Genomic DNA, 16,061 nt, shown 5'->3' with positions numbered 1-16,061 from the left:
TTGGGGTGTCACTGGGAAGGTGTCCCGACATCACTACAGCAGAATAGTTACCTAGTTGAAGGTGCTCACACTTGTCTTCCTGTAGAGGGCGACAGGCAACCCAGGAACTCCCCAAGAGCAGTGGTTCTCAACCTTCCTAATGCTGTGACTCTTTAGTACAGTTTATACTGTAGTGACTCCCCAATCATAAAATTATTGCATTGCTACTTCATAACTGTAATTTCACTACTGTTTTGAATCATAGTGTAAATATCTGATACGCAGCTCTTGTGAAAGGGTCGGGCATCCCACAAGAGGATCGTGATCCACAGGTTGGGAACCACTGCTCTATAGCATCTGCTCCCAGGACCTTCCTGAGTGTCACATAGGATGTCAGTGCCAGTGCATGTTTGAGGGGCAAGCACACAGAGAGATGAGACCTCAGGGTTGCTGCTTGACAGTATTTCTTTGCAGACACCCCACCCCCAGCCCAGGGGCATGACGGGAGATCATTTCTGCATCTGTCTCGCGCACACACACAAACCCCAGTGTCTCCTCCACACTGTGTGATTGGATGGAGTTAGCTCCATGAGTTAACAGGGTTCTGCTGACCTGCAGTTAGCCGTGTAGACGTCTAACACTGAGCAGCGGAGGGGTCGAGCCACCCACCATGGCGGTGCTCCACAAACAACTGATGCAGAGATCCTCTTGATATTCAGTCGTTGTAATCGTTTTCCAAGGAAGGGAACTCTCTCTTCTACAGATAGGCCCAGTTGCTGGCAACACATTGTGCTTGAGGGACGAGGCAGGGACCTTCCCAGAGTGACTTTCTGGAGAGGAGTTGGGAGTTACCAGAAGTTGGCCATGGGTTCCAGGCTCCTCAGCTCCCCCTGCAGGCATAATCTCTCGCCAGTCTGCACAGCCCTGGCTAACAGGGCTGCCTGTAAAAATGCAGGCTTCTCGAGATGTCAGCTGTGCCTCTCTTAGGCTTCTACACAACAACACTGCAGTTTCTGTGACCCCATTGGACACATGGATTCTGTAGCAAATGCCACCTGCAAAATAATCTTTTCTCTGACCTTGAAGTAGAGTTGACCTGCCTACAGCTGTTCTAGTTATTAAGGTACTGAGAGACATCCCTGCTTTCATAAGAGTGCCTGGTAAGCCCTTTTCACTTGTGTGTCCCTTGTCCATAAGACCCTGGCTCTCCCCAATCTACATGCCCCCTGTGATGTCCCAATTCCTCAGCAGAGCAAGTTTCAGGGCTCTGGGCATCAATTCCCAATGATAGGAGCCTCACAGTCTCCCCTCCCAGGGCACTGACTTCCCCGGGAAACCGAGGTGGGAGTCCAGTCACCGCTCCTGCCCCCAGCCCTGACCTACCTACAGAGCCCTAGATATCTACAAACTTCCTCTTGGCCTGCTTAGAGCATGTGACTGCCCACTGTCAGCCCTGTGTGTCTCGAAGAGGATGCAGAGTCCGGCCAGCATATTACCAGCTGCTCTTGGTGCCTGCAGGCCCGGTGTTTCTAAAGCCAGGGACCACAGGGAAGGCCTGCTGTTTTTGTAAACTCCACTTTCTGGGCATCGGCCCTTGGGAGGGAAGGCTGATGCTTATTGTTCATCCTCCAGCAGTGCTACCTGGGACACCCAGACCTCATGACACACACGGGCTCACACACAGGCTAGGGGTTCCACCTGTGTGTGTACATAACCCCAGGCAAGGTGCTCATAGCCTTTGATGCCCCCATCATTTAAGTGACATGAACAAGCCAGCTCATTTGCAAACCTGTCAAGGATAGGTGAGGTCACGTCTGCACATTGCAGTGAGCTCATCTGAAGCCAGACTCCATGTAATTGCAAGGTGGGGCTATTGTCTCAGGACACGTCTTCCCATCGCAACAAGTGATGGAGACAGGACTGTGATTTCCAAGAAGGCGTCCCCAGGAGCTCCAGCCAGAGAACTGATCCCTTGTGTTCAAGATGAATGTGGGGTCCCGGGACACCCTCCCCGCCCCTGCACATTCTTCAGGTCTGTGCCCTAGGTGTCTGATGAGAGCATCTAGCTCACACAATTCTGTTTATTTCACTCTGTCTCCTTGCAGGCTTAGGCTGTTTAATTTCTTTGCTGGAAACTTCAACAGATCTTGCTGAACTCCTGAACTGTGTGTCTTCAAACCTCCAAGTGCTTGTCTTCCAGGTACGAAACTGGATTTTTACAGGAAAGAAGTGGGCGTTGATCCTTCTAGCTAAATTACAGCCTCAGGTACCCAGCACTTACCTGTATGACTCTGGCCTTGATGACCATAGAGGCAGCATACTCAGCTCAGAATTCATCCTTTGTTTCCAAAGAGTGTAGGCCTTGGGAGGAACCCTTTGAAGTTCTGTCTGTCCCTGGGGGCATGAGAAAGAGGTTCTCTGGGGGCCACAAGGAAGTCAGGGTAGTATGGGTGTTAATGTAGGAACATTGGCTCTCACCTCTGTAACAAGGCACAAAATGAGGTGGCATAGCACTGGGTACATGCACACATGTGTATGTGTGCCTGTGCACAAGTGTGTGTATGTGTGCATGTGTAGTATTTGAGTAAATGTGGGTTTCATACACATGTGTGAGTGTAAGTGTGAAATGGGAGGAAACAGGGAACACGGTTGTGCATGTATATGTGTTTGGGTAAGCAGGCGTATGTTAGAATAGGGGATGTGTGTACAGATGAGCACAGGTAGGTGTACACATGAGGATTTGAAAGACAGGGAGAACATGTGCTGAGTGTGTGCACCACGCAGAGTGTTGAGGAGGAGCGATGCTCTGCCTTTGGGAACAGCAGTGTCCATCCAGGTGTTTCACAGTCATGTCCCAATGAAATGGCTTGGAAAAACCTCAAAGAGTGGGCGTGGTGTTTCATGCTTTCAATTCCTGTGCAGAGTCAGGAGGATCTCCATGAATCTGAAGCCACTCTGGTCTATAGAGCAAGCTCCAGCACAGCCATGACTACATAGAGAGACCCTGTCTTAAAAAGAGAGAGAGAGAGAAGAGAAGGAGGGAAAGAGCAAGGGAAGGAGGGAGGGAATGAGAGAGGGAGGGAAGGAGAGGGGGGAGGGAGGGAAGAGGGAAGGAAAGATGGAAAGGTGGTCTGCAGCTGTGTGTGGATCCATGGTTACAGCACCTGCGTATGATTGAGGTTGAGGATTCCACTCCCAGGACCACAAAAAAACAAACAAAAAGGTGGATTGAGTTGTCAGTGGATGTGAGGCGATTGCTTCCTGGCAGGTATGCCTCTAGGGACTCCTTTAACTGGGGTTCCAGGCTTGACCTCGATCACTGTCCAAGTGGACAGCAAGCTGTGAAGAGCCAAGGGCAGCTATGGAGAAGCTGTAGCCACACACCCGAGGTCCCTGTTGAGCCCCTGCTCAATAGGGCAGGGGCAGCTCTGAGCTTTGAGCTGGAACTGAGATGGGATCCAGATACCTTCAAGGTGACACAGAGGGCTTGGAGAAAGCATGGGACTTGAAGTGGCTTGTGAGAGGCACACAGCATATGTCTTAGCTGAGAGAGAAGGGCAAAGGTGTGGGGACCGAACCACAGTCAGAGATGAGCCTATGGAGAAAGAGGAATAGACATGGCAGGCCAGAACCTGACCCTGGGCCGGAGACCTGGAAAGGGGCTTCAGACAGCACCTCCCGGCCCTCCCTGTCTAACCTGCTTAGTAGCTCCAACCAGGATCTGCATCTCCAAGGGATGAGCTGGAAAATGCCTAAGGTAAGAGCCAGGAAAAGCCGTTCCCAACTCTTCCTCCCACTCTTTGCTTCTCAAAAGATAACCACCCAAGCTAGTGAGGAGGGTGCACAATGCTTAGAAACTGAAGCAGGGGCATCATGAATTCAAGATTAGCCTGCACTACACAGCTGGACCCAGTGCAAAAAAATAAAAGTAATAATAATAATACTTGTTCCAGATTCTAAACTGGACAGTGATTGACTTGGCATGTCATTGACACATGCTTTCAAGGGTCTGATCTTGTTTCTGCATAGTCACTCAGCCACCGTCTTTAACCATGAAATCTTTAATGCCAGTCTGGCCTCAAAGCAGCTAGACTGACTTGTTCACGTTGCAAGCCATGTGACACCATCATGTGTTGCTGGCCCACCACCCTCTCTGCAGCCTTCACCAGTGAGGCATGTTAAGAAAAGTGATGTTTTTTTTTTTAAAGCACATGCTTTGGAAGGGGTTGTTACTATAAAATAGCTTAACTGATTTTTTAAAAATACAGATGATTGTCAATAAAACAGCCAGTGTGGAGCTTTGGACTTGTCAGAGATGACTAATGGCTTTGGTTGTCAGCATCTGGCAGGATGCTAGCGGAGGAAAATGTCCAACTTTGTTTTTGCCTTATGCAATTTGGATCCAAGAATACTTTCTAAATGTAGAAGCAAGAAGTGCCTGCTGGCAGTGGGGCAAATTCTCACTGGTACTTATGGCCCCCAGAGCTCCCACCGGATTGCCTCTAGAAAGCACCCACACTGGACTGAGGATGTGGCGCAGGTGGTAGAGTTCTCGCCAAGCATAGATAAGGTCTAACCCCCAGCGCCTTATAAAACTGTACATAGTGATGCTTGCCTGTTACCCCAAGCTTCAGAGGTGTGGCAGGAAAAATCAGAAATTCATCACCAAGCTTGAGGCCAGTCAGGCTTATATGAGACCCTGCTTCAAAAATAAATAAATGATAGATAGATAGATAGATAGATAGATAGATAGAAAATAGATGTATGGATAGATGATAGGTAGATAGGTAGGTAGGTAGAATTATAGATAGATAATACATACATACCTACAGAGATACATAGATACATAGAAGGATAGAGATTGGATTGGTAGATGATAGGTAATGGATAGATGGATAGATAGATGACAGATGGATAGATGGATGGATGGATGATGGATGGATGATGAATGGGTGATGGATGGATGGACATACAGATAGATGATGAATAGATACATACACACATACATAATACACATATACATACATACATACACACACACATGCTCCTGTATTTTCACAATGTCCCTCAAACCCACTCTCCCTCCACACTGTGGGTCACCAGGGGGAGCCCCCTTGGAGGTGAGAAGTGTGGTAAGAAAGATGGTAACCCACAGAGAAGGCCTTTGGTTTTCTATGGGGGTGTGAAGAAAAGCAGTTAAGAAGAAAAGACAGTTGCCTGTTTCCAGCCACACTTTCCCTCTTGCCTTCAAAGGCATACAGTTGTCCATCATGCCTGAACCACGTGGCCTGTGACAGAGACTCGGTCTTGGAGACACAGGTTGAGTATACACATTTAAAAGTCACAGCTTTTCATGGATGTAGTTCACGTGTAACTGAATGCTGCTCTCATTCTCCACAGAGAGCATATTAATTACATATGGCAGCATCCTACTGACAGCCAGGTTAATACAAACCTTGGCCATCAGATGGCCAGAGCTCTGCTGGGCACAAGGGCTCACCAATCCTACATGCTCACACCCTAGCAGCCAGAGCTGAGTTTCCCACACAGACACCCTCAGGTTCAGTGCTGTGGGTTCTGTGGCCCTCAGTCAGTCACACATGGCGTGCAGCAGAGCTAGTCTGCAGTAGTCACCAACCCTGCCAGCAGAGCCTCCCCAGGGCACTTCAGTGAGGCTGCTGCAATGTTTCTTTCTGATACCAACTAAAGAAACACTTTGGGAAAAATTAATTGAACCAAGTTAATTTAAGCAAAGAATGTTTCCTGCATTGGGCAACCCTCAAAGCCAGAGAAGGCCCTCTCTGTCATACGGGCAGTGTTTGTTGACAGGAATAGGCTGAAGAAATGAGGATAAAGAGTCAACTGTCCATTAAGGTTCAAGCAAAGCTACACCTTGCCAAGAATTACGGGCTGAGACTTTAGCTAGCTCCCCTTCTCCCCCCAACCCCCTTCTCTTTTCTATACCCTTCTCTCTTGATCTCTCAGGCCAGATAAAAACCTTAGTTTCCTCTCTGTGACTATCTTAGTTTGGGTTTTATTGCTGTGAAGAGACACCATGGTCAAGGCAGCTCTCACAAAGGAAAACCTTTCATGGGGGCTGTCTTACAGTTTCAGAGTCCCATTCACCATGGTGGGAAGCATAGCAGCATGCAGGTCGACTTAGAGGAGCCAAGAGTTATACATCTTGAACTGAAGGCAGCCGAAAGGACAGACAGCTAGGAAGAGGGTCCCTTCTGCCCTGGGCAGAGATTAGGCATAGGACCCCAAAGCCCACCCTCACACTGACACACTTCCTCCAACAAGGCCATACCTTCTACTAGTGCCACTTCCCATGGGTCAAGCATACTCAAACTACCACAGTGACAGCTTAAGTCTGAGTGAATCCATATGGACCTGTTGGGACCCAGTGCAGGAACTCAGTTCAAATCAATATCCTCCCATAATGTTTGCTTACTACATTTCACAATAGACTTCATTTTAAATATTGTGTGGGGACTGAAAATAAAACAGACCAATCGCCCTCCTCCCTGCTTCTCTCTACCTACTTCAAAGGGCTCTGACCCAGAATGAGCCACAGGAAATGGAGCAAACTTGCTGCTAGACTGGCGGCCTGAATCCAGTGATCCTGACAAATCAACTCTGGCCACTCATTCCTCAAAACAAATGGGAAACGTGGGCCCAAGGCCCGGAGAGACAGCTCAGTGGTTAAGAGCACTTTGCTGCTCTTCCTGAGGACCCAAGTTCAGTTCCCGGTACCCACATGGGACAACTCATGCCTGCAACTCTTGCTCCAATGAATCTAGTGCCCTCTAATGTCATTCCCAGGCCTCGTGTACACACACACACACACACACACACACACACAGCACTGGATAGGATATGAATATGGGGGGAAGGTTGTCTGGGGGGATGGTTAAGTGTGCATAGATTTGGTCAGGATTAGCCCAGGAGGGGTTGTCAGTCACATGACAGTTGCTCTGTCTGTGGGAAGAGGATGAGTCTTGTCACATGAGGCTTATCCACCCTGAAATCAAAGGGGACCTCCTTAAAAGGTGACTCCGAGAAAAGGAGACAAATGGCAGCAGGGAAGGAGGGAGGGAATGAGAGAGGGAGGGAAGGAGAGGGGGAGTCTTATCTGTGGAGGAACAGTGCATCCATCCCCATGTGTGCACAGGTCAAAGGTCAACCTTGGCACTGGGCCTCAGACCCCAGCCACCATTTTTTCTTGAGATAGAGACTCCTCCCACCTCCCTGCAAATGCTGTAAAGAAATAGCTGTAGGGCTGAAGTGTGGGCAGACAGTTGTGTGGAGGTCAGAGGTCACGTTTAGAGTTGGTTGTCCTATGTTGTGTGAGGCAGGGCCTCTCCTCTTTCTGCTGCTGCTGTCTGGCCCTAGACATCCCTGGCATCCTTTGAGACAGGCTCCTTCACTGGCTGAGAACTCACTGGTAGACAGGATGGATTCTTGTGTGTTCTGGAACCGAACTCGGGTCCTCTTGCTTATGAGGTGAACACTATGCCAACAGCTGTCTGCTGAGCCCAGCTTTAACCCTGACCTTAGGACTCAGCGGGTGTCTGTAGTCCAAGCAAAGAGTCCAGAATAAAAGCAAAAGCAGCCACTATGTTCTTACAAGACTAGAAATAGGGCCCCTGCTTGCCTTTGCCTTCTGCAAATAGATTCTTCCCTTGTACAATACACCCAGACCATGGTATCCCCTTTCTCCACTCCTCCCAGCTACACCCCTCTCTTCCCTGGACCCACTCCCTCTCTACCTCCCTTGAGAAAACAGCAGGCCTCCAAAAGACAGCAGCCAACCCAACAAAACAGAACTCAGTAAGAGTAGGCCGAGGCCCTCGCACAGAGCTGGCCTCAGGCAGATGCTCATCTCCCTCTCTGTCCTTTTCCTTTTTAAAGTGTCTGCTCATGACAAATATGGGCTTTTGAAAACATGAAGGTTTTTTTTCCTTGATTTTATCATAAATGCCATTTTTTCCTCTTACGCGGAAAATAATAATAGCCGAGCAAAAACAAAGAGGAGTTTATCAAGCTTGCTGCCAGCTTTCAACTGAAATGGAATTTTCTTCTCACCGCCGTGAGCAAAGCCATGACCCTGAGCCACAGAGACAGTTTCGGTGAGTCTGACACTCAGAGACACATTGTTACTACACTTGCTTATGGTGTACAAGTTCAAGCCCTAACACTGAAAAACAAAGAAATAATAAAACTGTAGGTAAGTAAATAACAGTGCTTTATTAGATAAATGCTAATAGACAAGATAAATAAATATATAATAAGAATGTTACCATAGCACAAGTTTTCATGTTGCTGTGTAGAATCTATTTATCTTTCTCTTAATATTTTATGTAGCTTGCAACACAAACACAGAAAACCATAGTTATCTGTCCACTAAATAAAGAGACTGTGTGACCTCCTCACTCCCTCACAGTAGGAGACTGCTGCTTTTGAGGCATAAACTGACATTTTGAGGACATCACCCAGGGATTGAGGTGTGGGTGTGGGTGGGGACATGTTCTTTGAAGCATTGAAGAGCTGTTTTCAACTGTTAGGAACAACAATTGATAAAGCTGTCACCGTGTGCAGATGACAGAGTTCCTGCCCAGTGACGGTCCTCCTCTGGAAGGACAACCAGGTCACGGGAGGGAACTTTTTTTTTTTTTTTGTAGTTTCCTGAGATGAATCAGTCAATGAAAAGGCTTTTCTCCCCCTAACCTCCATGTCCCCACCGGTAATGTCCCAGGTGCTGTCATGGCCACTGGGCAGACAGCACATCAACTCTCCTGGATTTAGAATGCCGTAGGAGACTGGTGAGGCACGCCCCTAGGTGTATCTGTGAAGACATCACCAGAGAGGATTACTTGAAGAAGGAGGAGCTGCCTTCTGTGTGTGGTGCATCCCATCTTTAGGGCCTGAATAAAAGAAGGCACGTGCGCACATTATGGTCTTAGCTGCTTTGCTGCCAGTCCCTTCACCACCACGATGGGCTGAACCCTCTGAAACAGTGAGCAAAGCTGGCCCTCCCTCAGGGTGCTTCTGTCGGACCCAGTGATGATAACAACCCCAGAGATGAAGTGTACAGCAAAGGGAAAACAAAGCCTCCACTCCCACAGTCTACGCACTAGTCAGGCAGGATCAGCCTCCCCCCACAGGCTGCCGCACACCCTCACTCTGCATAGACAGAGCAGGAAGAAGGTAAGCTAGCCTTAGTCTAGGTGAGTTTGCAAACACCTTGTAGCTCTCGGGAAGATTGCTGCTAGAGAGAGCCATGTGAGTGACACCCATTTTTAATGGAGCACTCCCTTCTCATCCAAACTTTACACTAACACCCGTCCTAAGCAAAGAAATAGAGCAAGACCATGTGTGAGCACAGAAGATGTCCAGGACTGAGGGTGTCATTCCACCGCCCCGCCCCCCTGCCCCCGACTGCACACCACTCAACGTGAGAGCGTTCATGTGGGCAGGTTTCCCCCTTCCTGGAAACTGTGGTTTTCACAAGGTTTAGCAGGCTGAGTATTGTTGACCAAGTTTACTGTAGACAAGTCTCACAAGCAGGGTCCATGTCCCTGCATCCATAGACATCAGCGAACACTGGGTAAGGAAAATGGTGGGAGCTTTGAAATGGACAAAGCCATCATGGTTTTAAGAAGATGGAGTCCACACTTCTGGAATATGCTTTTGTTGCTTTACAAGTCTACCACCTGCAGCCAACCGAAAAACCCAAACCCCTCACACTCACACAAGTACACGTGGCTGTCGCCCTGGTGCAGCTGATTCTGCCCAGAGATCACACCTGTGTCAATTTGTAAACGACATGGCCACCGGTCCCCACTGCTGCCTGTGTTTAGTAACTCCAATTCTTCTATCCTTTTACAACATCTCCCCCAGCCTCTTTCTCATTAATAACTTACAAAGGTCACACAAGAGTCACAGTTTTGCTTTGTTTTAAAAGTATCTTTAAAGATTGCACCGGCTATGTCTCCTATTCTGTTTCCTGGGCAAACATCAAGGGCAGACCTCTCTCCGGAAGAGCAGAAGGGACTACACCCGTCTCCTATGTAGTGTACTTGCCTCCCGTCTCACACCAGATGGGTATTAGCTTCTCTCTTACCGAGTCAGCCCTAGCCTCTGGCCCTCTCTGTCAGTCTGTGGCTGACTCGCAGGGCTCCCTGAGTAGTAGATAGCTGCAGGGGTCAAAGTTCAAGTCCTAACCACCAACCACCGCAGCCATTGAGGCCATTCTCTGGTACCAAGTGAGTTAAAAGCCACCTGTTCCCTAAAGATTGACCTTTGCCTCTCTTTCTGCCACTTATCACACATGTTCACCTCGGATGTCATTTAAATATAGGCGCCTGGCATCTGTTTCATCTGCTGCTCTTGGAATATGTGATTCACATCCTGGAGTCATGCATAGAAGAGGAGGAGGAAGAGGAGGACCTGGGGAGCCTCCAGGACCTGCTGTCAGATGACCAGTTCCTCACCCAGCCAGACCAGGCCCTTTTCCACCCTCTGGATTCTTTGCCAACATCGGAATGTGCAAGCCGGAATGTGGAGTCACCTCAGGTGACACTGAAACACACGAGCCAGAGCTGCGGTCCCATGGGCGTGGGCAGCGTGGTTCTTCAGGTGCTGGGCTTCCTGGTGGACACCGCCACAGGCAATAAGGTAGAGAAACCCACACAGACAAGACAGACAGACACATGCACACAGAGAGACAGAGCCACACACACACAGAGGCAGAAAGACAGACACACACATACACACAGAGAGACAGAGACAAACAGAGAAAGGCAGACAGACAGACGCATACACACAGAGACAGAGACACAGAGAGAGGCAGAAAGACAGACAGACATATACACACAGAGACACAGGGAGACAGAAACAGAGAGAGCCAGACAGACAGACAGAACACACATACACAGAGGCAGAGACAGAGACAGACAGAGAAAGAGAGACATACATGGGGAGAGAGACATACAGACACAGAGACAGAGAAACAGAGAGAGACATACATAGGGATACAGACAGACAGACAGAGGGATACAGAGACAGACAGAGAGACATACACACAGAGGGAGAGAATTAATAACATGCAAAATAGTTATGAAACTCATGAAGAGCTCATGCATGGCCTGAAGAGTGGCAAGGGCCTCCAGAACCCTCTTGTTTGTAGTCACTTTGTCAAGGGCTGCTGTGATAGATTGCCTGCCCACTGCTGGTCTGTGTGTGTGTGTGTGTGTGTGTGTGTGTGTACATGTGCATGCATGTGTGTGCATGGGGGAGCATGTATGTGGATGTGTATGTCTGTGTGTGCACATGTAGGGAGTATGTGCATTTGTGCATGTGGGGGGGGCATGTGTATGCATGTATGTGCATGCCTGTGTGTCTGTTTATGCATCTGACTCTGTGTGTATGTGTGTGTGGTGTGTCCATCCTGGCTTTTTTGAGACAGAATCTCTTACTGCCCTAGAACTGGCCATTAAGCTAGGTTGGCTTAACTGAGTCACAGAGACCCAGCTGTCTCTGTCCCCACCTGGCCTTTCTCAGAAGCCTTTGCAATTGTGCTCATGCTTGCAAAGCAAGGTCTTTACTGAGCCCTTTCTGCGGCCCTGATTTCTTTAACCCCTTCCCACATTTGGGGTTTAGTCGCCATCCTTAGTTTTCCATTTGTGATCACAGATTTCCCCCTAGAGCAGGTGGACTACATAGAAGACGATGCATTGCCCATGACCACTGGGTTGTGGATATGAAAACTGTGCATACCCAGTATTCCCTGAAATACAGGGAACTGTATTTGCAAAACAAATTCTTAAGTGTTCAGAGTTCAAAGATTCTGTACAAGATGTTCAGAAAAGCATCAAATAATCTGTCTGTCTGTCTGTCTCTGCTTTAGACTTTGCTTTTTCATCTTGGAATAGTCAACTTGTCCATCCAGTTGTGTTAATAGCCTCTGTGCATCCCTGGTATGGGTATGGGCTGCTCATCCTCCCCATGGCCAACATTCAGATGGACACTAAGAAATCAGGCTTGTTCAGGGGCCTCTGTCTTGGGAAGACAGAGGAGCCAGTGACTCAAAGCTCTATCCTGAAGGGATTGGAGCGCTGAAACCTCTGGTAGGGAAGGAAGAGAGGAGCCAAGAGGGATGGCTCCATCCTAGGTACATCTTTACCATCTATGGTGTGCATCTCTGTTTCCCTTCTTGTCCAGAATACTGCAGTAGATCTTAGCCACCATGGCCTGGCTTTCGAACTTCTTTAGAGACAAATATCACTTTTTTCTCAGTAGACTCTTGTCAGTCTCCTGCTATGTGTTCATTGAGCATAGAAAACTAAAGATTACAGAGTATCGTACTTTCTAGTGTTTACCAGAGGTTGGGTTCTGTCAATCTAAGGGAAGATCAGTTAACATCTTAATTTAGGCAGGGCTTCTCTTTAGGGTTTAGAATGCCTAGAACTAGGATGGAGAAGGACTAGGGAGAGGAAACAACCTTGTAGATGGATAAACAGTAGTCCTTTCAAGGGTGACGACGCCAAAGGAGTCAGCCTGTTACAGTGTATGTCCCTATGAAGTCCCACAGACTTCTGCTGTGTGTGAGTGAGCCTAGTCAGTGAGCCAGGAACTAATAATGACTGTTGACCCCAAAGTGGACCTGACGACAGTGGGAGCTGGGCCTCCTCAGATGAGGAGGAGTTGGAACCAACATTCCAGGAGCGTTGACAGAAAGGGGCCCAGGCCCCTATGGAGAAGGCTAACAGGGAATGACTCTCCCCGGGTAGCGGCCTAGAAAATCTGTGTGGGCTAGCAGTAGGTGTAGCGGACCCATTTGAGCCTATTCTAGAGCATTCCATAGAACTCAATTGAACCACCTGCATTAGTGCTGGATTGTAGGATCCAGTAAGAGCATGAACTACAGCATGGGAATCTGTTGAAGAATAAAAAGTGTCATCCAGTGATGTTGGTTAGGACGTGACGGGGAACACTTTGTTCAAGACTACCCTGGCGGGTACAAAGACCACTGAACAGGGTCTCACTCAACTCTAAAAACAATGATGGCGAATAGTTGCCGATCAAGGAGCAGTCAGTGAGTAGAAATCACTAGGAGGAGACGTCAAACGTCAGGAAGATTCTGAGAAAATCAGCTTAATAGGATTATTTCTGACAGTGGACCGCGGTGCCCATACCTTTCCCAGGGAATGGTGAAGGCTGAGGAACCGTGTGTGGAGGATGTTGGAGTATCAGGGATGGTAGGGATCTTTCCAAATGGACTAGAGATCCCTTTAAGTGAATAGATAATTCTAGGAGAAGATAGATCTGGGGTTATGTTTAGCTAAATAGAGAATCTTGTCAAAGTTTGCCTGCTTTCAGTCAGGAAGGTGAGCAAGTGAACTTTGACCTCCCAAGCCGCAGTTGAACAGGATGGAGAGCAGGCAGGAGCATCAGTTCACCATGTGGGAAAGAGGATGTCACCAGATCTGTGTTACAGTGCCACACCTGAGGCATTCGGATGGTGGATTTTTCCCAAGATCACCTCACTGAGCACTCAGGGTTCACACCTGTACTGGTGCCTCAAGGCTTACCTTCCCAGCATCCTCTTTTCAGTGGGTCTTCCACCAATGGAATTACTTCTAAATTAATTCAGTGACTTGGTAAGTGTGCAGTTCTTGCACCCAAAATCTCACCTCTTCACATGTTACCTGAGAACCCAGAGCAAGCAGCTTAATTCCCTAGGTTTAAATAAGCCAATCACAGAGAAATGCTTTAAAACAACATCCAGCCATCCACTAGTCATCCTGGTGATTCCCCCTGGCAAGCTCCTTGCTCTGAGCACCTGCCCTAACGCCACCCAACTCCATAGTCCCGGAAACTCATTACAGTGAAGTCTGACTTATGTTTAATTGGCGGAAACAATAGAGAAGACATTAAAAACTTAATTGAACTTCGTAATAAAGCAGTACAACCAGATGAATGACAGATAATCCAAGGTAATATGCATTAGAGATTAATTAAAGCCGCTCTGTTTCTTCACGCCTGCTGACTTAGCTGTAATGACTTAAACAAGCGAACACTGAGAAGTCACACGCCTCTGATTTCCATGGCATTCATTATCCAGCATGTGTGCGCATCATCAATGAAAAAAGGCACACACACACGCGTGTGCACACGCGCACACACACGCCTGTGTCCCATCTGCACTCATCTGCTGAGAGTTAACACCCTGTGCACATCTGTACGACAGCCTCGTTCTCAGAACAATTTAGTTCTGCCCTGCACCCAGAATAACATCCGAAGTCAGCATTCCAGACCTGACACATCCATCTGCCAGTCTTGTGAACTGTGGCAACATCCCAAAGACTAAGATGCCAAGGCATGTTCAAGAAAAAAGTCACAGGTGTTGGTGACATCAGATAAGGAGAATAATGTTAAAAAACAAAGTGATTTTTACCTTCACATATTTAGAATTAGAGCAGAGAGAGAGACAGAGAGAGAGGGAGAGAGAGGCTTTGTATCCATGGTAGGGGTTGGTTGTATGCAGGAGAGCGCTCATGTGGAGGTCAGAGGACAACTCATGGGAGTTGATTCACTCCTTCCACCATGTATGTCCCCGGGATCAAACTCATCCATCTTGGTAGCAGCTTTACCAGCTGAGCCATCTCAATAGCCCAAAGACAGACTTTTGAGTTGTGCTTGAGGGTAGGGTGTTTATTATCGCAGTTGGAGAGAGAGATTTTTGTGAGTCCTGCACCTAACATTTGTCTTGCCCACATCTTTGAAAAATATATGCACTTACAGAAGACTTGTTGATGAGCTCAGACCAAGATGAGGGATACTCATCTCTAAAGTCCCTAAAGTCATGCTCAATGCTTTGCAGATCTCCCAAGTACCCTAGAGCTGAGGGGTTCACAGTCATCCCTCTCCATTCCCTGTCCTCCTGGTGTGAGCACGTCAGCAAGACAGACTATATGAGCTGTGTCAGAGCCCGTGAACCTCTGCAATCCTTTAGTGCCCAATCCAGTGTCCATTCAACCAGCGGAGGGCAACTGTCTTCACAGCCCCTCCCCCACTCTAAGTTTAACTTTGAGGAATGGTGGGGGAGGTTTTTATGGGACGTAATCAGCCCCAGGTGTCTCCCCAAAACTGCAGATCCTCACGCCCTTCCTAAAGGCGATCCACTTGACATGAATCATTTCTTTTGCCTCGTCTGCTGATTGGTGGGTCTTCCCAGGAAATCTCCACGAGGTGTGGACGATCCTGTGACAAATTAGGGTCCCCCAGCAGGAGCAAAGGAAATGCACTCACTCCCGTTAGGTCCCCAAGTGGGTGGCTCCTGCAACCAGGACTAAAATAATGGTATTCTTTTGTCTTTTCCCTTCAAATGCCACCCCCTGCCCCACCCCTCCACCCCTCCCCAACCCCTGCAGCTCGTCCAGGTATTGCTAGAGGACAAAACCACTGAGAGCGCTGTGAAGCTCAGCCTTCCCGTGGGACAAGAGGCCCTCATAACCCTAAGCAATGGACAGAGATTTGTGATTCACATATCAGATGTGCCCCAAAGCTCAGAAAACACGTATTGCAGGAAAAGCAACTCGAACGTGCAAGGTGGTTTGCTGGAGTAGGGTGTGAGGAAGCAGGCTTGAGTTCTCCAAACATGTGTGGAACCCTAAAGCTTTTGTATTGATCTCGGAGACTTTAATGTATATAATAGATGAAGCATTTTATGTTTGTATGTATTTTGAGGAATTGTATTTGATCAAACTATAAACTAATTTTGAGAATAATCCGTCTTGCCTCTCGCTGTTCCTTTGGATCTTTTTAGACAGTCCTCTCTGGGGACAGGGCAGAAGGCCAGCTTAAGAAATCTCACGTGGAGTAAGAAGTGGCTAGGTTTCCGGAGAAAGGTACAGTTTGAGAAATACAAGCCGGTGTTTCTCGTCCCCTTTGTTGTGCCCCCATCAAAACAGAACTTGTAGAAAAACCCATCAGTCATGAAGAGCAGGAGGAAGCCCACTGAGACCTGCCCTTCTGCCCATTCATGTGTGTGTGTGCTCTCTCTCTCTCTCTCTCTC

The 16,061-nt window shown here is 48.1% G+C and overlaps 1 protein-coding gene across 1 annotated transcript in view; it reads left to right on the top strand.

The window, feature by feature from the left end:
- Nucleotides 1-15,732, top strand: part of Rfx8 (regulatory factor X8) — a 56,905-nt gene extending 41,173 nt beyond the window's left edge. Inside the window, exons 12-15 of the mRNA XM_021168120.2 lie at nt 2,085-2,179; nt 7,997-8,111; nt 10,343-10,659; nt 15,417-15,732. Coding sequence (XP_021023779.1) covers nt 2,085-2,179; nt 7,997-8,111; nt 10,343-10,659; nt 15,417-15,611 — 722 coding nt within the window. The 3' untranslated portion in view covers nt 15,612-15,732. The remainder of the gene's footprint in view (nt 1-2,084; nt 2,180-7,996; nt 8,112-10,342; nt 10,660-15,416) is intronic.
- The last annotated feature ends 329 nt before the right edge of the window (nt 15,733-16,061 follow it).

This window comes from Mus caroli, unplaced genomic scaffold, assembly GCF_978045245.1.
Source record: "Mus caroli unplaced genomic scaffold, Mus_caroli_1 scaffold_1, whole genome shotgun sequence".
Taxonomy (NCBI): Eukaryota; Metazoa; Chordata; class Mammalia; order Rodentia; family Muridae; genus Mus; species Mus caroli.
This window is presented reverse-complemented; position numbering and strand designations above follow the sequence as displayed.